The sequence below is a fragment of the Canis lupus genome, chromosome 5, assembly GCF_048164855.1.
Source record: "Canis lupus baileyi chromosome 5, mCanLup2.hap1, whole genome shotgun sequence".
Taxonomy (NCBI): Eukaryota; Metazoa; Chordata; class Mammalia; order Carnivora; family Canidae; genus Canis; species Canis lupus.
The window spans coordinates 80,854,103-80,871,655 of record NC_132842.1 but is presented as its reverse complement, the minus strand read 5'-3'; the positions used below and the strand labels follow the sequence as shown (position 1 = coordinate 80,871,655).

Below are 17,553 nucleotides of genomic sequence, written 5' to 3'. Positions count from 1 at the left end.
CCGAAACCCGTTGGAGAAAATAATTCTCAGTGTTTGGTCTTGAGTGTTGTCGAGAGCAACGCGCACCCATGTTCTCTCCGGGCGGGCCCTGACGGCGCCGTCTTCTGGGACCTCCTGGTCCTTGTCCTTCCCCCACCTGGTCTCTGGGCATGAGTCCACATCCCTACTCAGGCGTCTCAAGGAGCAGCCGGGAGGGCCGAGTGATTGGCAGGCAGCGTAAACACCAATGCTAATGACGGAATAAAAACAGAAAGACAGCTTTGGGGCAGGGCTGGTCTGTGCCATCTCGTTTAGTCCCTCCAAAAGCCCAAAGCCCGCAGGAAACGTACTATTACTGTCCTGAATTTTAAGGTGGGGAAAGGTGGGCACAGATGGGTAGAGTAACCTGCTCGAGGTCACACGGTGCGTCAGTGGAGGAGCTGGGGTTCAGAGCCGGTGCCCTGAGCATCCGTGGGATTCAAGCGGGCGCTGACAGCGGGTCCAGAGAATGCACAGGGACAGGTCCCCCGCAAAGCTAAAGGCCTTCCCCAGAGTCAGGGGGCGGGCATGCTGGCTCTAGGTGGCTCCCCCCAGACCAGGATCGCGGGCCACCCCACACCCAGCTGCTGGCGTCGTCCTGGGCCAGTGCGACCGTTCAATGACATTGCCGTGGGCCTGAGGGACAGCCCCTGCCCCCCTCCAAGCTCCCAGCAGGGTGAACAGTTGCCCCGTTCCTCATTCTCGCGTTTCCAACATCACCACCAAGAACCCGTCTCCTCCTTCCGTTGGCAGTTAGCACGAGGAACAGATGGTGAAGCTTTTGGTGGAGAGTGACGTGTCCGTTCAGATGCGCCCGTCTGCCAGGCCACTGCTCACTTCTGCAGGCCTTGTGTCCGCTGAGGGGTGGGGGTGGGGGTGGGTGCTGGGCTGAGCAGGACTATTCCTGTTTGGCCTGGGTGGGGGTCCAAGGTGCCCACTCCGGGAGCTTGAACCCAACAAGGCTCGAAGCAAGTTGCTCACGCAGGTGGCTATCACCTCAATGCTTCCAACGGCAGGTTCACCTGAGCCCGGACGGCCCCAGCTCTGCCCTCACTCGCTTGCTGTGTTCCCCCTGGAAGTCTTTCCTCCCCTGGCGTTCTCACGCACAAGCTAGGAGCACCCAGGCCAAAGCCAGCCAGTAAACAAGTTCTGTGTGATCAACCCTGGGAGTTTGTTTTTTTTTTTTTTTTAAATAAAAATTCTTAAAAATTAGATCAATGGCAAACTTTGGAAAATCGGGAGATTGCACATCCATGCCTTTATTTTTGGCTTTTCTTTAAAAAGGCCGAAGAGGTGCCCTTTAATTCTCCAATTGTAGCAATCTACTGCCATCAGTAGTGGCTGGATTTACACCTGGGAGTCATCTCTCCTCCCCCTGCCCCCCGCAGTGCACCCACTTTCTGTTGTCTGAAACTCTATCTGTTAGTATTCGTTTGGGCTACATGCAACAGAAACCCAAAGTAAATGTGTCTTAAACGAGATAAAAGTCTCTGTTTCCTGAGAGTCTAGGTAGCCCGTCCAGGGCATGCGGGGCCTTCCATGGAGGCAGGGACTCAGGCTCCTGCGCTCCTGGGGCTCCGCGGTGCCTGGCCTCCATTCTCCAGGTCACCTCAGAGCGCAGGAAGGCTGCTCTGGCTCTAGCTCTCGGGACTACATTCCAGCCAGGGGGACCAGGAAGGGGATGCAGAAGGGCACAGCCCCTCCCTCCAGGAGCCCTCAGGACCTCCCTACTGAACACCTGTGTTCCCATCCCATTGGCCAGAAGGTAGTCACATGGCCAGCCCCGTCCTGGGGGTGGCTGGGAAGTGTAGTCTTTGCTTGGGGCGGCCGCGGGTTCCGCTCTCGCGGGTTCTATTACTAGGGAAAGAGAGTCGCTGTTGAATCCCTTCGTGTCCTCACCCAGGAGGCAAGCCTGTGAAGGGGAGACTTTGTCTTTGACTTTGTCTCTGAGCTTCTGCTACTTCACCGTTGCTCATCTCCTAAAGCGCGGCCCAAGGAAGCCGCAAGGAGATGCTGGATGTCACCGTGCCGAGGAAGATTTGTGGTGCTTGATGTCAGCTTGATGTCAGTGATTGTCGATCGCATCCATTCCTGTCCCCGAGGCCCACGTGGCTCCCTGGCTCCCGCCCTGGGTCCCTGCTCCAGGGCCCCCTCCCCTGACCACCCTGCAACTCAACACTAAAAATCCAACCCCCTACCTCCACTCCCAGCACACCCCATCCCTGTCCCGTCTATTTCATATGCACAGAGCCACCGACAAGCGACAAAGCTTGCTTCGTCTGTGGCCCGTGTCCCTCGTCTAGGACATCGGCGTCAGGAAGACGGTGATTTTTGTCTGTACCGTTCACAGCCGTATCCCGGCACCTCAGGCCCTGACACATAGTAGGTCCTCAGGAAGCCTACGCCGGGTGAATGTCTGAGTGAACAGATAATGTTCTAGAATGTCTGCTCGGTGCGAGGCACAGCGCTGGGGTGGCAGAGCAGGGAACAAGCTCCCTTCCAGTTTCCACATCCCCATGGCATCGAGCCCAAAACCGAACCCGCTAAGATAAATACCTATTACCTTGGATGGGATCTCGGTGCCAGCGAGAGTCCAGGCGTTTTAATTTTGTTTTGACAAAGGGGCTGATGGGAGAGGCTGGCTGGCTCCTCCGTCTCCCATCTGCCGGCAGCCCCAGGCGCCCTGGCCTGACCTTCCCCACGCTCAGCCCCACATGGCTCAGGACAGTAAAACATAATTGGCCTGCCCTACTTTTTAAGAGAACCCAGATTGAAGGATTGGGTTTTTTGGTGGGCTGACCTGTTTAAGAGCCTTAAGAGGAAGCTGGGAGTTTCAATTTTCCACTGCCAAAGCAAGGCTGTTTTTAGCTCAGCTTTGATGAACCAGCAGGAATCAGGTTCGGCCCCGGGTCACCCATCAGCTGACCTGGTTGGGATAGGCCTCCTGCAAGGCCCCAGGCCCAGCTGCGGGTTTGCAGGGAAAGTTGCGGTTGCCTTTACTCAACCTGGGTAATTGGTCCTGCTCTGCAGCAGCCCTGGGGCCGTCCCAGAGGAGAGAGGGAGCTGCAGGCCACCCTCTCATGTTTTGTCCTCCCGCTGGACTCTTGGAGCCAGACAGACCTGCGCTCCTGCCCCAGGTCTTCCCGGCATCGGCCGCGGGACCTCAGACAAATTGCTTGGCCTGTCTGGGCCTCAGTTTCCTAATCTGCTAAGAGGTTTGTCATTTTGATCTCGCCGGGCGGTTGCAGGTGCTGAATGATAGAATGTCGGCTGGCTGCTGTGTCCATCTCGGACTCTGAGGACATTTCCCCCGCTTGTATCCCTGCAGGAGGCTGGGCTGATTGATGGCCACACGGGAGGGCCGGGGGGGGGGGGGGTGCGGCCGAGGGCGCCTGGCGGACGAAGCCTCTCTGAATTGCAGTGCTTTGGCGTGCCGCCTGCTTGTCCAGGGGTCAGGAACCATGCCTCTGAGCCTCTTTTCTGATCCTTTTGCCAAACTGTGGTCAGAGAGATTGACCTCGGGGCCACTCCGGTCCCAGAGTAGAGGGACCCATGTGATGGATTCTTGCCGGAGTTTGCTTCCAGGAAGAATGTGGTCCCTGCACACGAAGGGGTCTGTTCTCAGCCCCCAGAAGGCACAGCCAGGCCATGAGCTGCCTCGGCTGGCAGGAGGCCCAGAGCCCAAACCACTGCTCTAAAGCCACAGTCTGCCGCCTTGCTTGCCTCCGAGGACCCGGGCGTCCTGCTCCCGCTTCTCTTTCCAGGCTGCAGAGTTTGCGTCCACCCTGCCACTGGCCAGTGACCTTGCAGAAACCTGTGTCACTGCCACCTCGAAAGGCAACGAGCTTGGGGGTTCAGGGCATCAACCCTGGCTGCCAGGGTGAGAGTCCAGCTCTGACATCCTCCAGTTGAGTAAGCGTCAAGTTCTAAACAACAGCCCCGTGCCTCAGTCTCCTTATCTGTGAACTTGGGATGATGCCACTCATACCTACCTCATGGGGTTGTTGTGAGGATGGGGCTTTACAGATGGGGAAACTGAGGCACAGATATGGAATAACTTGTCCCAGATCACTCAAACTTCAGCATGAGAAAACTGGGAGTACTTGGCACACAGGAAGCTCTATTATTATTATTACTATTAATATCTTATTTCGGAGGGCTTCTATGAGGGCTGAAAGAGATCAAAGTGCCCAGTGGTGGGTCTTACACATAGTAGGTGCTCAATGAACCATTGACGTGCAGGGATGAATGAGGCATGCATGGTCGGGACCCCTAGAGTTCCTTGACACAGGTCAGCTGTGTTCACTAAACAAGACCAGAGTGATCTCTGGTGCCAGGAAGCGTGCAGAGCCCTGGAAGGCCACCTTCTATGCCTTCCCACTTCTGCTCAAGGCGGGCTTGACTCCAGGACACTCGGGGTCTTCATGATGCCAACTGTCACCACTGCCAAGCAGAGAGGCAAAGACAGAGAGGCAGAGATTTCTGTTAAAAAGTAAAGCTTCCACGGGGATAGAAAGGAGACAGCAGGCACAGCCATGTGCCCCCACCCTTCTGCCTCACTTCTAGATGCCCATCACCCAGCTTTCTTTGTGGTCCCTTTGGCTCACCGCCTGGCTTCTGGCTCCCCACCGCCCAGTGTCTTTCCAGGCAGCACCTGTCCCTTGCCCGGTGCCTGCTGGGCCTGGGATGGCGTGGGGTAAAGACAGGTGGAAGGAACATCCTGAACCTTAGGCCCCTTCCCCGTCCCCCCACCGCCCACCTCCCCACCCAGACCCTGAGCTCAGCACGCTGACCATGAGAAAGGGATCAATCAGAACTTGGAGGAAGAAGTGGTTTCCATGGCAGCAGCAAGAGGCTGGGGAGGAGAGGCCAGGAGAGGAGGGGGAGGGAGAGTGGGGAGGGAGGGTCAGAAGGGGAGGACAGGGGAGGGGCAGGCAGCTGGCCTGAGAGTCAGGAAAACGGGGTGGGCGGAGCAAGAGGGGAGATAGAGTGGGCTTCTGGGCCCCCAGGAGCAGCTGAACACGGTGGGAAAGGCCAGGATGGATGGTGCAGTGACCCCCACCTTCCACCTACGGGGCGTCAAGGAGGCCAGAGCAGCAGGGGCCAGTGAGCCCAGATCTGTCAGCCTCCAGGGTCCCAGCTACTAACCTCCCCGGTATGGGCGGTCTAGGGATCTCAGGCCAGGCTCTGTGGATTTTTCTTTGAGAATGCATCACTGGAAGATAAAATCTGATTGCTGGGAGGCATTTTCCCACCTTGGAAACAGGCCACTTCCAGGGTGCCCAATGGGAAGTCACAGCTGCCATCTCGGCAGGAATGAGGGGCCTTCCACGGTGACCACCTCTGACCACCTCTGACCACCTCAGGGCCTCCCTACAGCCCTGATGCAGAAGAGGGCGGTGACCTGCCTGAGGTCACACAGACCTGGCAGCCTGAGCTGGATTGGCATGAGCACCCAGCACCTTTCGGTCCAGGAAGAAGGGAGTGAAATTCTAGAATGTAGGAGGGTGCAGCTCAGGAGTGGACCAGTGGGAGATAAGCCCCTTCCCTTGAAAGGGCCATGGAGGGTCAGAATGGGGCCTCACCTGAGTCCTCACCTGGGACCTCACCTGGGGCCTCACCTGGGGCCTCACCTGGGTCCTCACCTTCCGCTGTCGCTATAATGCGGGGCTGGCCAGAGACCCACAGCACTTGGGTCCCAGTTATACCTCCTTAAGTGCTCACGGCCAGGATTGCCAACCCACAGAGTCTGGGGCCAGCCAGGGCCTGAGATGGGTCCAGACTCCACAGCCTGTGGAGGGAAGCTGGGGGCAGGGCCGGAGGGGGCTGGCATGTTCTGGAACTTCTCCCCTCCTCTGCCGCTGCTCCCCATCATCCCTCCCTACCAGCCCTGCATTTGATTGGAAGCCACAGATGTTTTGCACCCACTGAGACATTTTATGATGGAAACCATTTTCAGATTGAAAGGGGGATGAAAATCACTAATGGCTTTTCAAAGGCCCTGGGGAAAAAAAAAAAAAAGAGTTCAGGCAGTTTCAGAAAAGAAAGGGGAAAACACACAAGGAAGGAGGTAATGAAACTCTCAGCGCCCAGGGAGGGGCTCGGCCCTTAGCTAAAGGCCTTTTTCTGGCAGCCCCAGGCCTCCTGCCTGGAGCTCCCTCACCTTCTCCACCGCCCCCCCCACCTGGTCCCTGGGTCCCCCAATTCAAGACAGCCTGTTCAACCCTAAGTGGTGCTGCTCAGAGATTCTCAAATGAGCCCACTACATGGAGCTGCCTGGACCCTTGACTGGCTCCCCAGCCGGGGGGAGGGGGAAGTGGCTGGAAGGGGATGGGGGGCGGCTCCGGGCTTCCTGGGAGCAGTTCTGAGAGGTCCTTCTCCTGCTGGGTCGGGGGCAAGAGAAGTCGGACCCAAACTCTCCAGCTTTGTGTTGTGAAAAAAGGCACAGGTATTTCAGGCTTGTTGAGCCCCCGACTCACTGAGGCTTCCGGCTCGAAGCGGCCACAGGTCAGGAGCAGCCTGTGTGTGCGCCGTGCGAGGGGTCTGTAAGGCGGTTACAGTCCCCGGGCCCCCATGCGGTGGGCCATCTGCGGCCCGTTTCCCGGGTCCCTCTCTGGATCAGCTGGCACAGGTGGCCTGGCCTCTCAGCCTTGATCTGCCATGAACTGCTGTCTGGCCTAGGGCAGATCTCTCCTCTCTCTTTAGTTTGCTCATTTGTCAAATATAAGGTGACCAGCAGCCTGATTTGCCTGGAGCTGAAGGGTTCCTCGAGCCTGGGAATGGCAGTGCTAAAACGGGCAAAGTCTTAGACGAACCAGGACTGATTGGTCGCCCTGGTTAAGGAGACCAGGCTGGATTGGGAAATCAGCTATTAGGGGTGCCCGGGTGGCTCAGTGCTTGAGCCTTTGGCTCAAGTCGTGATCCCAGGGTCCTGGGATCAAGTTCCACATTGAACTCTTTGTGGGGATCCTGCTTCTCCCTCTGCCTGTGTCTCTGCCTCTCTCACTCTCCGTGTCTCTCGTGAATCAATAAATAAAATCTTTGGAAAAAAAAAAAAAAAGGAAGAAATCTGATATTAAAGGGGCAAAACCCCCAGCCTCCTCCATGTACATCCTGTGCACACAGGACAAGTCTCCCTCCTCCATCAGCGTCTCTGCGTGTACAGTCCCCATGGCTGCCTGCCCAGGGGACACATTTCCCCAGTCTGCTCCTGTCAAGGGCTTGCTGGAGGAGAACCCCCAGGAATTGACCAAAAGGAGGTGAGGGAATTGTTTCTGGGTTTCAGAATGTCCCATCCCCATCCCATCGGGGTTGAGCCTTCTCTCCCCCGCAGGCAGCCTCCCTAGGAAGGTATTAATGACAACAGGTGGCTCAGGTCTTAATCACTTCAGGTGACATTAGCCAAGTTCCCACCAAGCAGAACGAGACCCCACTTGTCCTTGATCTCAGTCCAGGGTCTGGGTTCCACTTTCTGGGGTGAGATTGAGCTTGGACTCACCCTCAGGGGACCAGGAAAGATTGAGAAAGCATCATCTCTCTCAGAGGCTGGAAGACCAGGAGCAGGTGCAGGGTCTGGCTCAGGGGGGGCAGAGTGAGAGGGATGGAGGCCATGCTCCGTGTGCAGCCAGCTTTGTGGGAGCCCCTGGTGGTTTAAAGACCCATGTGGAGCTGCAGGATCTCTCCTCAGATCATTTCTACTCAATGGTACTCACTATGGACACACCCATGTCAAGGCCTTCCAAGCTCTATGTTCTGATACTCGGGGTTTGGTGAAGCCAATGGAAGGGGACCACTGAGTAGTGTGTCTGGTGGGAGGGAGCAGCGTGAAGTGGATGGGTGGACCTATGGGGTGGGGAGAAGGTACCGAGAACCTGAGACTTGGGTTTGCTGGCCAGTGACAACAGCATCACCTGGGAGCTTCTGAGACCTTCTCAGGCCCTGCACAGACCTCCTAGAATCTGCATTTCAACCAGACCCCGGGGGGGGGGGGGGATTCTTGAGTACATTCAAGTTTGAGGTCTGTAACCCCCGCACCCTCCCAGAGTCTCCGGTAGAGGATCCCACCCCTGGACCAGGCCCTTTCTCACCTGTCCCTGGCTGCTTTCCCACGTCTGCCAGTTGCCACAAAGGCTACGACCCCCGGTAGCCAGGCCATCTCCTAGTACTGGGGGGTCCACGCAGGCACCAGGGCTGTGAAGGGAAAGCCAGAAGCAGCGAGGGCAGCTGGGAAGGGGGAGCAGCCGAAGCTGGCTGAGCAGGTGCACACCTGGGCCACTGGGCCAAACACATAGGTGTTGGGGGGGGGGGCAGGCCAATAGCTGCCCCGCCCTTCCCAGAGAGCAGCAAACCCTTTCCAAGTGTCTTATTAGCAAACATCCCAAAGGCACCACCCATGGCTGCCAGAGACTTTATGGCCATTTTTATTAGCCCTGCCTCCAGGCTCTGTGGAGATGGAGTGGGCGTCCTACACGAGTTAGCCCAGCCTTGCGGGAGCGTGACCCTGAGCTTGGGAGAGTGAACAGGTGTTTGAGGCAGGGAGAGACTCGGTGGGGGCAGCCAATCAGGGAGCCATGGCAGATGCACGAACTGGAAGACTTCATTACTTCCCACTTGAGATCTTTCCAGCAGGGATGGCAGGGAGCAGAGCTGAGGCAGGCACGAGGCTAATAAGATTGTAGGGGGTGTGTTTAACCTACTTGCACGAAGGAACTGTGTCCCAGCCCCTCGGAAGCTCCGTTTCCATGCAAACAATGGTTACACAAATGAAAAGGATCTCTCTGCTCTTCATTAAAGCAGAGCCTCCAAGGACCAGTCGCTACCTGAATCTCCTCCATTAGCCCGGAATGAGGAACTGCGTAGATAAATGAAGACATCGGAGTTACAAAATGCTTTTTAAGTAGGGGAGATAATAAAAAGTTTGGGCCTGACAAGTCTTCTTATTTAATTGTTGAATTTTGGCAAAAGATGTGAGGCCACACGCTCCCTTTCCTCCCTCCATCCCTTCCTCCTTCCTTTCTGGGTCCGGATCAGAGGGAGTGTCAGTCTCACTGAGTTTGGGCTTGATCCTCAGGAGGATGGAAACCCCGGGAAGGTTCTGAGTTGGGGGAGGACCCGTCGGATCGCATCGCGCTGTGATAAGGTCACTCTGGCAGCAGGGTAGGGAGGGGATGGCCTGGAGGGGCCTCTGGCAGGGAGAGCTGACAAGAATGGATACAGGTGGAGAGGTTGCGGGCACAGCAGAATGGGCAGAGGGAGGCAAAGAAGAAGAGCAGGTGTCCATCGCCTGCCCTGCAACCCCCTCTCCTGAGATATTAGAAGGAAAGAGGGTCAGAAGCACCTACAGTAAACGTCCTGCATACTTTTCTCATAGAGCAAATACGTTTCCCTGAAATCCTAGGAAACATGATCTATAGGAACAGAGAGCAGATCAGTGGTTGCCTGGGGTTGGGGAGCCGGGGGCGGGGGTTACAAATGGGCACAAGGAAATCTGGGAGGGGGTAACAGATACGTTCTTTAGCTTGATTGTGGGAATGGTTTCAATGGTGTCTACATATGTCAAAAGCCCTCAAATGTGTAAACTTCGTGTACAGTTTATTGTTTGTTGATCATGCCTTGGGGCGCCCGGGTGGCTCAGCGGTTGAGCATCTGCCTTCGGCTCAGGGCGTGATCCCGGGGTCTTGAGATCGAGTCCTGCATGGGGCTCCCCACAGGGAGCCTGCTTCTCCCTCTGCTTGTGTCTCTGCCTCTCTCTGTGTGTGTCTCATGAATAAATAAAGCTTTTTTAAAAAATCATGACTCAATAAAGTCATAGACAAAAAAAAATTTTTAAGAGGCAAGGATCCCAGGGGACCTGTATGTAGTATAGGAGCAACCCGACCTAACTCGTGGCACTACGCCTAAGACGTGGCAGGATGAGATGGATGTTTGTCATGATGACCTTGATCTGAAAGCAACTTAATTAATGTCCAGCCGACTTCTTCTAAGATGTGGGGAGACCTATAGGCCGACTGGATAGAAAGGATGTGTTACAGGGCCGCTGTGTTGCTATTGAAAAGTGTTGCCCTGCCTTCCAGGATCCATAGTTCACACCCCAAACAGTGCCTCGGGGTCTGGTCAGCACTTGATAATTTCTTTAAAATGTAATAATCATGGAACAGTGTAGAGGGAAGAATCTGACAAGCGCCACCAGGCTCTGTTCAGGGCGTACTTGCCTTGTTCAGCCGTCCAGGCTTCCGGTGTCAGCACATGCCACTCTCTGGATCACCGGATTCCCCCACGATACAGGAAGGGAAGCTCAACAATGCCTTCTGTTCCCCCCCAGTCCTGCCCCCTGCTCCCAAGTCCCCCACCTCCCTTCCGTGAGAATCTAGGACTCTTCCCCGTGGCTCTCCATGAAAGGAGAGGCGAGCGGAGGCTGTGAGGCCGGGTCAGGTGTGGAGGATGTGAACACAACTTGCTCAGGGAATTGCAGGCAGCCGAATTAGGGAATTAGGGGGCCCACTGGAAGCTGGGGGAAGGGAATTAAGGAAACTAAAAGACCTTCCCCGTGTCTCCCAGCAGGCAGGAAGCAGATGGCTCTCATTACCTGGATAGTGGTGGGGCTCAGAATAGAAATACGCTCTGGAGCAGTGGAGGCAAGTTCCGGTACCAGAAGGCTCAAGCTCACCTGCTAGTTGGTGAAGGAGGATCCCAGGAGCGGTAGGGGGTGTGGCGATGGGCCCCAAAGACAGTTCTGCGGCTCTGGCGTCCTCCAGGCTTGGCTTCAAGGGATGGCGTCCAGCTGCCTACTCTCTGACCTTGGTCGTGTTGCCTCTGTGCATATAGGATTGCAAGGCATAGAGGATTCTAGTCCCCTGGACTCCGATGCATCAGCTCTGAGCTAAACCCTTGAATTATGCCCTGTGGATTATGTCATCTTCTCAGCTGTCCGATGGGCTGGGATCACAGGCGGAGACTCACCTGCTGGGCTTTGAAAGCTGGCTAGAGCCTTGCCACGTGGACAAGAAAGGAAGATGGGTGGACGCAGGGGTCACAGCCCGGGTCGTTGCGGCTCTGTATCAGCCCCTCACCTACGGCTCAGCACGGGGCATGGCACACAGTAGGCCTACACACTGGTGCTGCCCCTGGGCCTGGCAGTAGCCGCGGTGACCAGCCCTTGCATGGCCTCACCCGAGCCACGGGGGCCACAGGGAGAGCGCATGGGACCCCCACCAACTCTGTCCGGTTTTTCAAAAACATGATTACATGCCCTTCAGGGCCGCCGTCAATGTTGGTAAATTCCAGCCACTAAACTGCATTACACTGATTTTGCCAGAAACCTTTGCAGTTATTAATAGTTTATTGATCGGAGCCCATTGCTGATGAGAGTCGGTCTTCTTGCCCCAGCCCCCTCAGGGTCCTGCTATCTGTGCTTGGCCTTTTATCCAGCATGCAGATCAATGTCACTCACATCTGGGGGGAGGAGGCCTCTGGGCTGCTTTATCCACTTTAGAAGGATAGCACTGAGCACACGAGCACAGACAAGGAGGCGTTTGGTCCAAAGCAGAGCTGTGCCCTGCAAACTGTTGGGTCTGCAGGTAAGAAGTAGACTCGGCACCTGCTTTCCAGCACAGATGGAGACAGGGTTCTCCGTGCACACTCCGCGGCCTCCTGGGGGGTTGCCGCCCGTGTACTGAGTGTTGACTGAGTACCTACCAGGATGGCGAGCAAGCGCCACGCAAGGCCCCGCCTTCCCGGAGCTTACTGTGCGTGGCAGGGGAGGAGGGTGAGTTCGGGAGTCATAGGCGTAAGTCATCAAGTGACAATTTAGACAAGTCCTGCTGTATGGGTTTGCTATTGCTGCGTAACGAGCCATCCCAAACCTGGATGGTTTAAAGCAATGACCATGAATTATTGCTCATGAGTCTAGGGGTTGGCTAGGTTCACTCCCGCATGTGGCCTTGGCTGGCATGGCTGGGACAACTGGGGGCTGTCTCCATGTCTCTGTGCGCTCTTGTCCACATCAGAGGCTTATTCTCAGGGACGAAGTAGGGAAAGGGAGGGAGAGGAGGAGAGAGCAGCAGGGGTACAGAGAAAGAGAGAGAAAGAGAGAGACAGTTCTTTTGGGACCTTGGCTCGGAATTTGCACACCTACACATACTACTGGTCAAAGCAAATCATGAGGCCAAGAATTGGGAAAGAGACTCCACCCTCAGAGGAGAGGAACTGAAAGGCAATTTGCCAGAGACATGGATCGGGAGGCTGTTAGCCATCCATGCACCACACCCACCCGGTCCAGGTGGTCACTAAGAAAGTGACCGCTCCCTTGTAACTTGAAGGATGCAGCCAGAGGGAAGAAAATGCATCATTCCCAGGGAAAGGGGATATTGCAGGCCAAAGTGCTGCATCACACGGGGCACTGGGCTAAATACGCCTGTGTTGTCTCTGATGGGTCCTGGGTGGGATTCTGGAACGGAAAAGGGACATTTAGTGGGAAAACTGGGGAAATCTGGAAAGAGTCTGGACTTGAATTAATAGTGATGTATCAGTGTTGGCTGCTCAGTCTGGCAACTGTACCGTGGTCGTGTGAGATGTTCACAATGAGGGAAATCGGGTGAGGGACGTATGGAAATGCTCTCTTCTCCATGCGACTCTTCCGTAAATCTGAAATGATTCCAAATTTAAGTTTTTTTGTTTGTTTTGTTTTTGTTTTTGTTTTTGTTTTTGTTTTTAAAGAAGGCAAGTGGCACCTGAGAGGATTGGAAGGAACACCGTTGTAGCTGGAAGAGGGCAGGGCTACTAAGGGGTGGCTGGAGATGTGGCGGGAGGCAAGCACGCTGTTGACCAAGATAAGCAGTGGGGTCTTACTCTTAAGAGCAGAGATGTCTATGAAGGGCTTTAGGTAGAGAAGTGCCATTAATTCTATTGGCATTTGAAAAGATCTGGGTTCTAGGAGTTGAGTGGGTCATAGCAGGGGCAGAAAAACCGGTTAACCTTCCACCCCCCCCACTCCTCCCCCACGTTCCAGGTGAGAAAAGGTGGTGGCAGGGGGGACGGAAGGAAGTGGATGTCGTGCGGGTGTACTTACGAGGTAGAGCACCCAGGATTGGCCACCGCGTGTGGTCGGGGAGATGGAGGACGGTGCCCAGGAGCAGGACTGGGGCCATTGGAGGAGCTACGGAGCCCAGTGACAGTGAAGGAACACTTGGTTCTGCACAGTCCTAGGCGGCAAGCTGCCTTCTTCACAAGGCACCAATGCAGGTGTCCCCTGGGCAGTCCTCTAACCACCTGCACTGTGTCGTCTACACGCGTCGCCCAAACATACCACCTATGTTACTGTCACGTGAGCACGTCATCCGTGTAGCAGTGACCTGAACGTGTCACCTGCGTTGCTGTCACACAAACACGTCTGCGTGTATCACCCGCATGGCAGTTACCTGCGCGTTTCCACCTGCGTGCCAACCCTGTCGCCGTTACCTCATTACATCACCCGGGTGCCTGCCAGCTACACGTGTCTCCTGAGCCTGTTTCTTTACAGGGCTGTCGCCTCAGCATGTCGCCTGCACACATGTCACCTCCACAAGTCATTTAAACAGGTCTCCCGTATGACTGATACCTACGAGTGTCACCTAAACATGTCACGGTAGGCGACTGTCACTCAGCACCCGAGCCCGGTGGAGGGGCTGCTTTTCCAGCCTAGCTGGGTTACAAACAAACAAAATAGCTCCCGAGGGGAGACGGTCCCCTGCTGTTCCCACTGACAGGGTGCTCCTCCGCGGGCGGGTGGGGGAGGAGAGGAAGACAGCCTCTCCACCCACCCCGCAAAGTTTCCCTGGTGAAAATTCCATTCTCCCAGTCCTTTTATGACAGTCGGTAGACCAGATGTCAACCTCTGCGTAGTCTATGTAAATGAAGGTGTTTGTTTATGCTAATGTGTGCCGGCTCCCCGAGGAGCCAGCCAGCCAGCCGCCTGGAACCCAGGCTGAGAGCCCAGGTGTGGGGAGCACTGAGTCAGGAGCCGACGGAGCTGGGAGACCAGGATGGGGGGCAGCGGACAGGAGAGAAGGGAGTGAGTCTGAGGTTGGACTTCGCAGCAGAGGCAGATGGGAGCACGTGGCTCGGCTGAGAGCCACTGTGTCCACGAGGGGGTGGGAACAAAGAGCCGGATGGAAGGAACCTCTCTCCTCGGGGTGGCAGGGCGGGACCCACACCTGGAGCCTGTGCTCTTAACCCGCCCTCTCTGATCGCACTGCCTGGGGGGGCCAGCGGGGTGCGTAGGGCCTCCGTGACCGTGACCGAGCGCTTCTTCACTTTTGTGCTGCAGTGTGGCAACCTGAGACCCAAACCGAGAGACCTCACTTCTTCTAAGCCTGGTGAGGCTCCCCTTTGGCCCCATGACCAGGCCCAGAGAAAGCTGCAACGTGCCGGAGGACCCCAGATGTCCCTGATGCAGCAGCGACCTAGCCGCCCTCCCTCCGGGCCAAAGCTCCCTCCCAAAGATCTCAGAGAGAACCAGATGCTCCCCACTTTGTGTTCGGATGGGCTCACCCTCTGAGTGATGGGGAGTGCTGCTCGGCTGGGTCGGGGCTCCTTGGAGATAAGGAGTGTACTGTGTTTCTCCGCAAGCCACCAAGGCCAGACATAAAGCGACAGCAAGGCAGTGTGGAAAGAAGAATTCAAATCCCCACCAAGGCTCTTCTTAGCCATATTGGTGGCAGAGGCAGGGGGGACACCTGTGCCCCCTCTGGAGCCTCAGTGTCCACGATGGGAATAGCGATCCTGTGTGGAGGGCTGAGGGAGGGGACGTGCTAGGACACAGTTCTGAGCCTGTACCACAAATCAGGTGCCTCTTACCCTGGTCACACCCGGAGCTTCTAGGGTTGGGCACCATGACCATCCGCAGTTCTCAGAAGCTGGAAGGAGCACAGATACAATTCGGGCTGACCACACAGCCCCCACCCTTCACCTCCCGAAGCATCGAACACAGGGCCTGGCATACAGTCGGTGCTTCATAAATGTTGCTGCTGCCCCCAGCACAGCACAGGAGCATGTGAGGGTTCTGGAGGCGTTTGTGGAGCAAAGGCTGAACAGTGGGGCTTGGGGTTGTTTTGGGGGGTGGGACGCTGTGCCATCCAACACCATATGAAAGGCCCTCAACCTGCCCCTCTGCCTCCCCTACAGGCTGCCCGAGGTCCGCATCTCAGACAACGGTCCCTACGAGTGCCACGTGGGCATCTACGACCGCGCCACGAGAGAGAAAGTGGTCCTGGCCTCGGGCAACATCTTCCTCAACGTCATGGGTGAGTGCAGGGCCCCCGGCCCCAGAGTCACAGTCAGGAGCGTGGGCATGGGCGTGTGTGTGGGTGCACAGAGAGACTGTCCTGGGAACCACCTGCCAAAGCATCCATTGGGAGACAACGAACCCTCTTCTTTCCCACTCTTGCCTCGAGGAATGAGGAGATAGGATGGGTGTGGCCTTACCACCTGAGGATTTCATCTCGGGAAGCCCTTCTCCCACCAGCACTGATACCCTAACCTCAGGAAGGCAGGGCTGTACCTCGGCCCTGGATCCCCGTGGCCTGGGCACTTTGGAGGAGCTCTGACACCTTGGCTGGGACAAATGAGGAGCTGAAGGAGGAGTGAGGGCTTCCTGGGGGGGGGGGGGGGGCAGTGGTCCTGGTGCTCAGTGTCCACTTCTGTAAGGCAGCAGTGGGAGGCGGGCCTGGGGGACCATTTGTGGACTCCCAGCTCCGGGCCCTGAGACCCAGTGAGGACACAGGGAGGGAGGGAGGTGCTGGGCAGCACGGGGGCAGCTGTGGGGGAGCCTTTCCAGCCTGAAGCCAAGAGCCACGTTCATAGACGTGCCCGTGGGGACCATGCAGTGGGGGCAGGCCCCCCACCTCAGAGGCAGGACAACCCGGGAGCAATACACACTGGCTACAGAGAGTGAATCTGACCCTGGACCTCCCACAGCCTCTCCTGGGACACGGAAGCTTCAAGTGATCAGTGAGAAAGTGCAGTGGCCCGGGTGTCAGGATGTCCTGGGTTCGGACCCTGCGTCTGTGCCTCCATTTCCACATCTGTGAGGTGGGGATAATAATGGGAGTGCCTGTCTCTGGCTGGCTGTGTCCCCCCCCCATCCCACCCCAGCCTCAGTTTCTCCACTTTAGGACAAGGGCCCGGCTCTGTGCAGCCTCAGAAACCCCTGCAGGTGCTGACGTCCTCGTCGGGCACGCTCTCCAGTTCTGCTGCCGGAATTCCGGGACTTGGCCCCGACTCCCAGTGTTCTCTGATTTTCTTATCAAATGATATTTACCAGGGAAACAAAGCTTGTCGTAGTCAGGCAATCAATGAAAGCATCAAGGCCCCGTGGAAAGCCACGGCTTCTGGGGGAATGGAAAACCTCCAAAGGCCAGACCTGCAGAGGGACCTTGATTCCTGCAGCGGCAGCGCGCGGTGTGTTCTGGCTTCCTGGGGGATGGGCCAGTGCCAGGTTAACCTCCCTCTTGCGGTCGTCCACAGTGTTCTTGGTGCCCAGCCCCAGGCCGGCCACCCCAGGGAATGTGGTGAAGAACAAAACTCAGTTTGCGCCCTCAAGGGGCTCCCAGTCTGATGAGGGACACGTACGTAATCATCTAGCCATCGGATACTTACTGAGTAGGCAATGGACACACTCCTTCGATGGGACAGGGTCCTTGGGGGCTTGTCTCGGTGCATGAGACCAGCAGCAAACGTACTTAGATGCATGTGAGAGGCAGCTGTGGGCAGAGAATCAGGCAGGTGATGGGATAAAGAGCAGCCGTGGGTGGGGTGACAGCTAGTTCGGGGGGAGGACTCGAGGAGGGCCCCTTGGGGGCTGCTGGGCTGTGCCTTCCATGTTATGTCCTTTGGTCCTCACAAGCCACCCGAGGGCGGGTACCAGTGTTACTGGCCCCATTCTGCAGACGCAGATATGAAGGCACAGAGAACGCAAGCAACCTGCCTAAGGTCACGCAGCCGGGATCACAAAATCTTCCTGTGATTTCAGCCCTGGCTAGGACCAGAAGCCACGCATCTTAACCCCCACCCTGGAAGCGGTACCGACGCTCCAGCTGAGGTTTCTCTCTATGTGAGCGAGAACAGAGGCCTCAAAAGCCACCTCCTCCGTGAGGCCCACACTCCTCAGTAATTCACCAAAGCTCCCTGAGCAGGTTGGCCTCCCTCCGTGGCCTCCATGTCATCCTCCGTACAATGAGGAGGTGCAGCAAGATGGTCCTAAGCCGCCTCCTCGCCCTGACATTCGTGCCATCCATTACCATCTTATGGGGCCAACCGGGATGGCACCACTGACCTGCTGGGCCTGCCTGAGCAAGGCTCCTCTCTCTGCCCGGGGCACAGCCGGCTGAGACTCTTCTCCTCCGATCTTGCTCTCTGGGCTCCTCCCGATGGCAGGTGGCAGCCATCTGGGGTGGGGCCAATGGAGGCTGAGGCTGTCGGGGAGACCAGGGAGGGGCAGGACCAACAAGTGGCCCCAGACTCGGGGAGGGGCTCTGGCCTCTGCAAATTCAGGGTGTCCCT

General features: G+C 56.7%; 1 protein-coding gene and 1 long non-coding RNA gene across 2 annotated transcripts in view; one reads left to right on the top strand and one right to left on the bottom strand.

The window, feature by feature from the left end:
- Positions 1–17,553, top strand: part of IGSF21 (immunoglobin superfamily member 21) — a 239,308-nt gene that overhangs the window by 184,858 nt on the left and 36,897 nt on the right. The window contains exon 4 of the mRNA XM_072828105.1: positions 15,178–15,296. Within this exon, the coding sequence (XP_072684206.1) occupies positions 15,178–15,296 (119 nt within the window). The remainder of the gene's footprint in view (positions 1–15,177; positions 15,297–17,553) is intronic.
- Positions 4,216–4,765, bottom strand: LOC140633071 (uncharacterized). Its single transcript, XR_012030709.1, has 2 exons — positions 4,626–4,765; positions 4,216–4,461 (listed from the first exon to the last, which is right to left on the bottom strand). It is a non-coding gene; the product is annotated as an uncharacterized lncRNA (long non-coding RNA).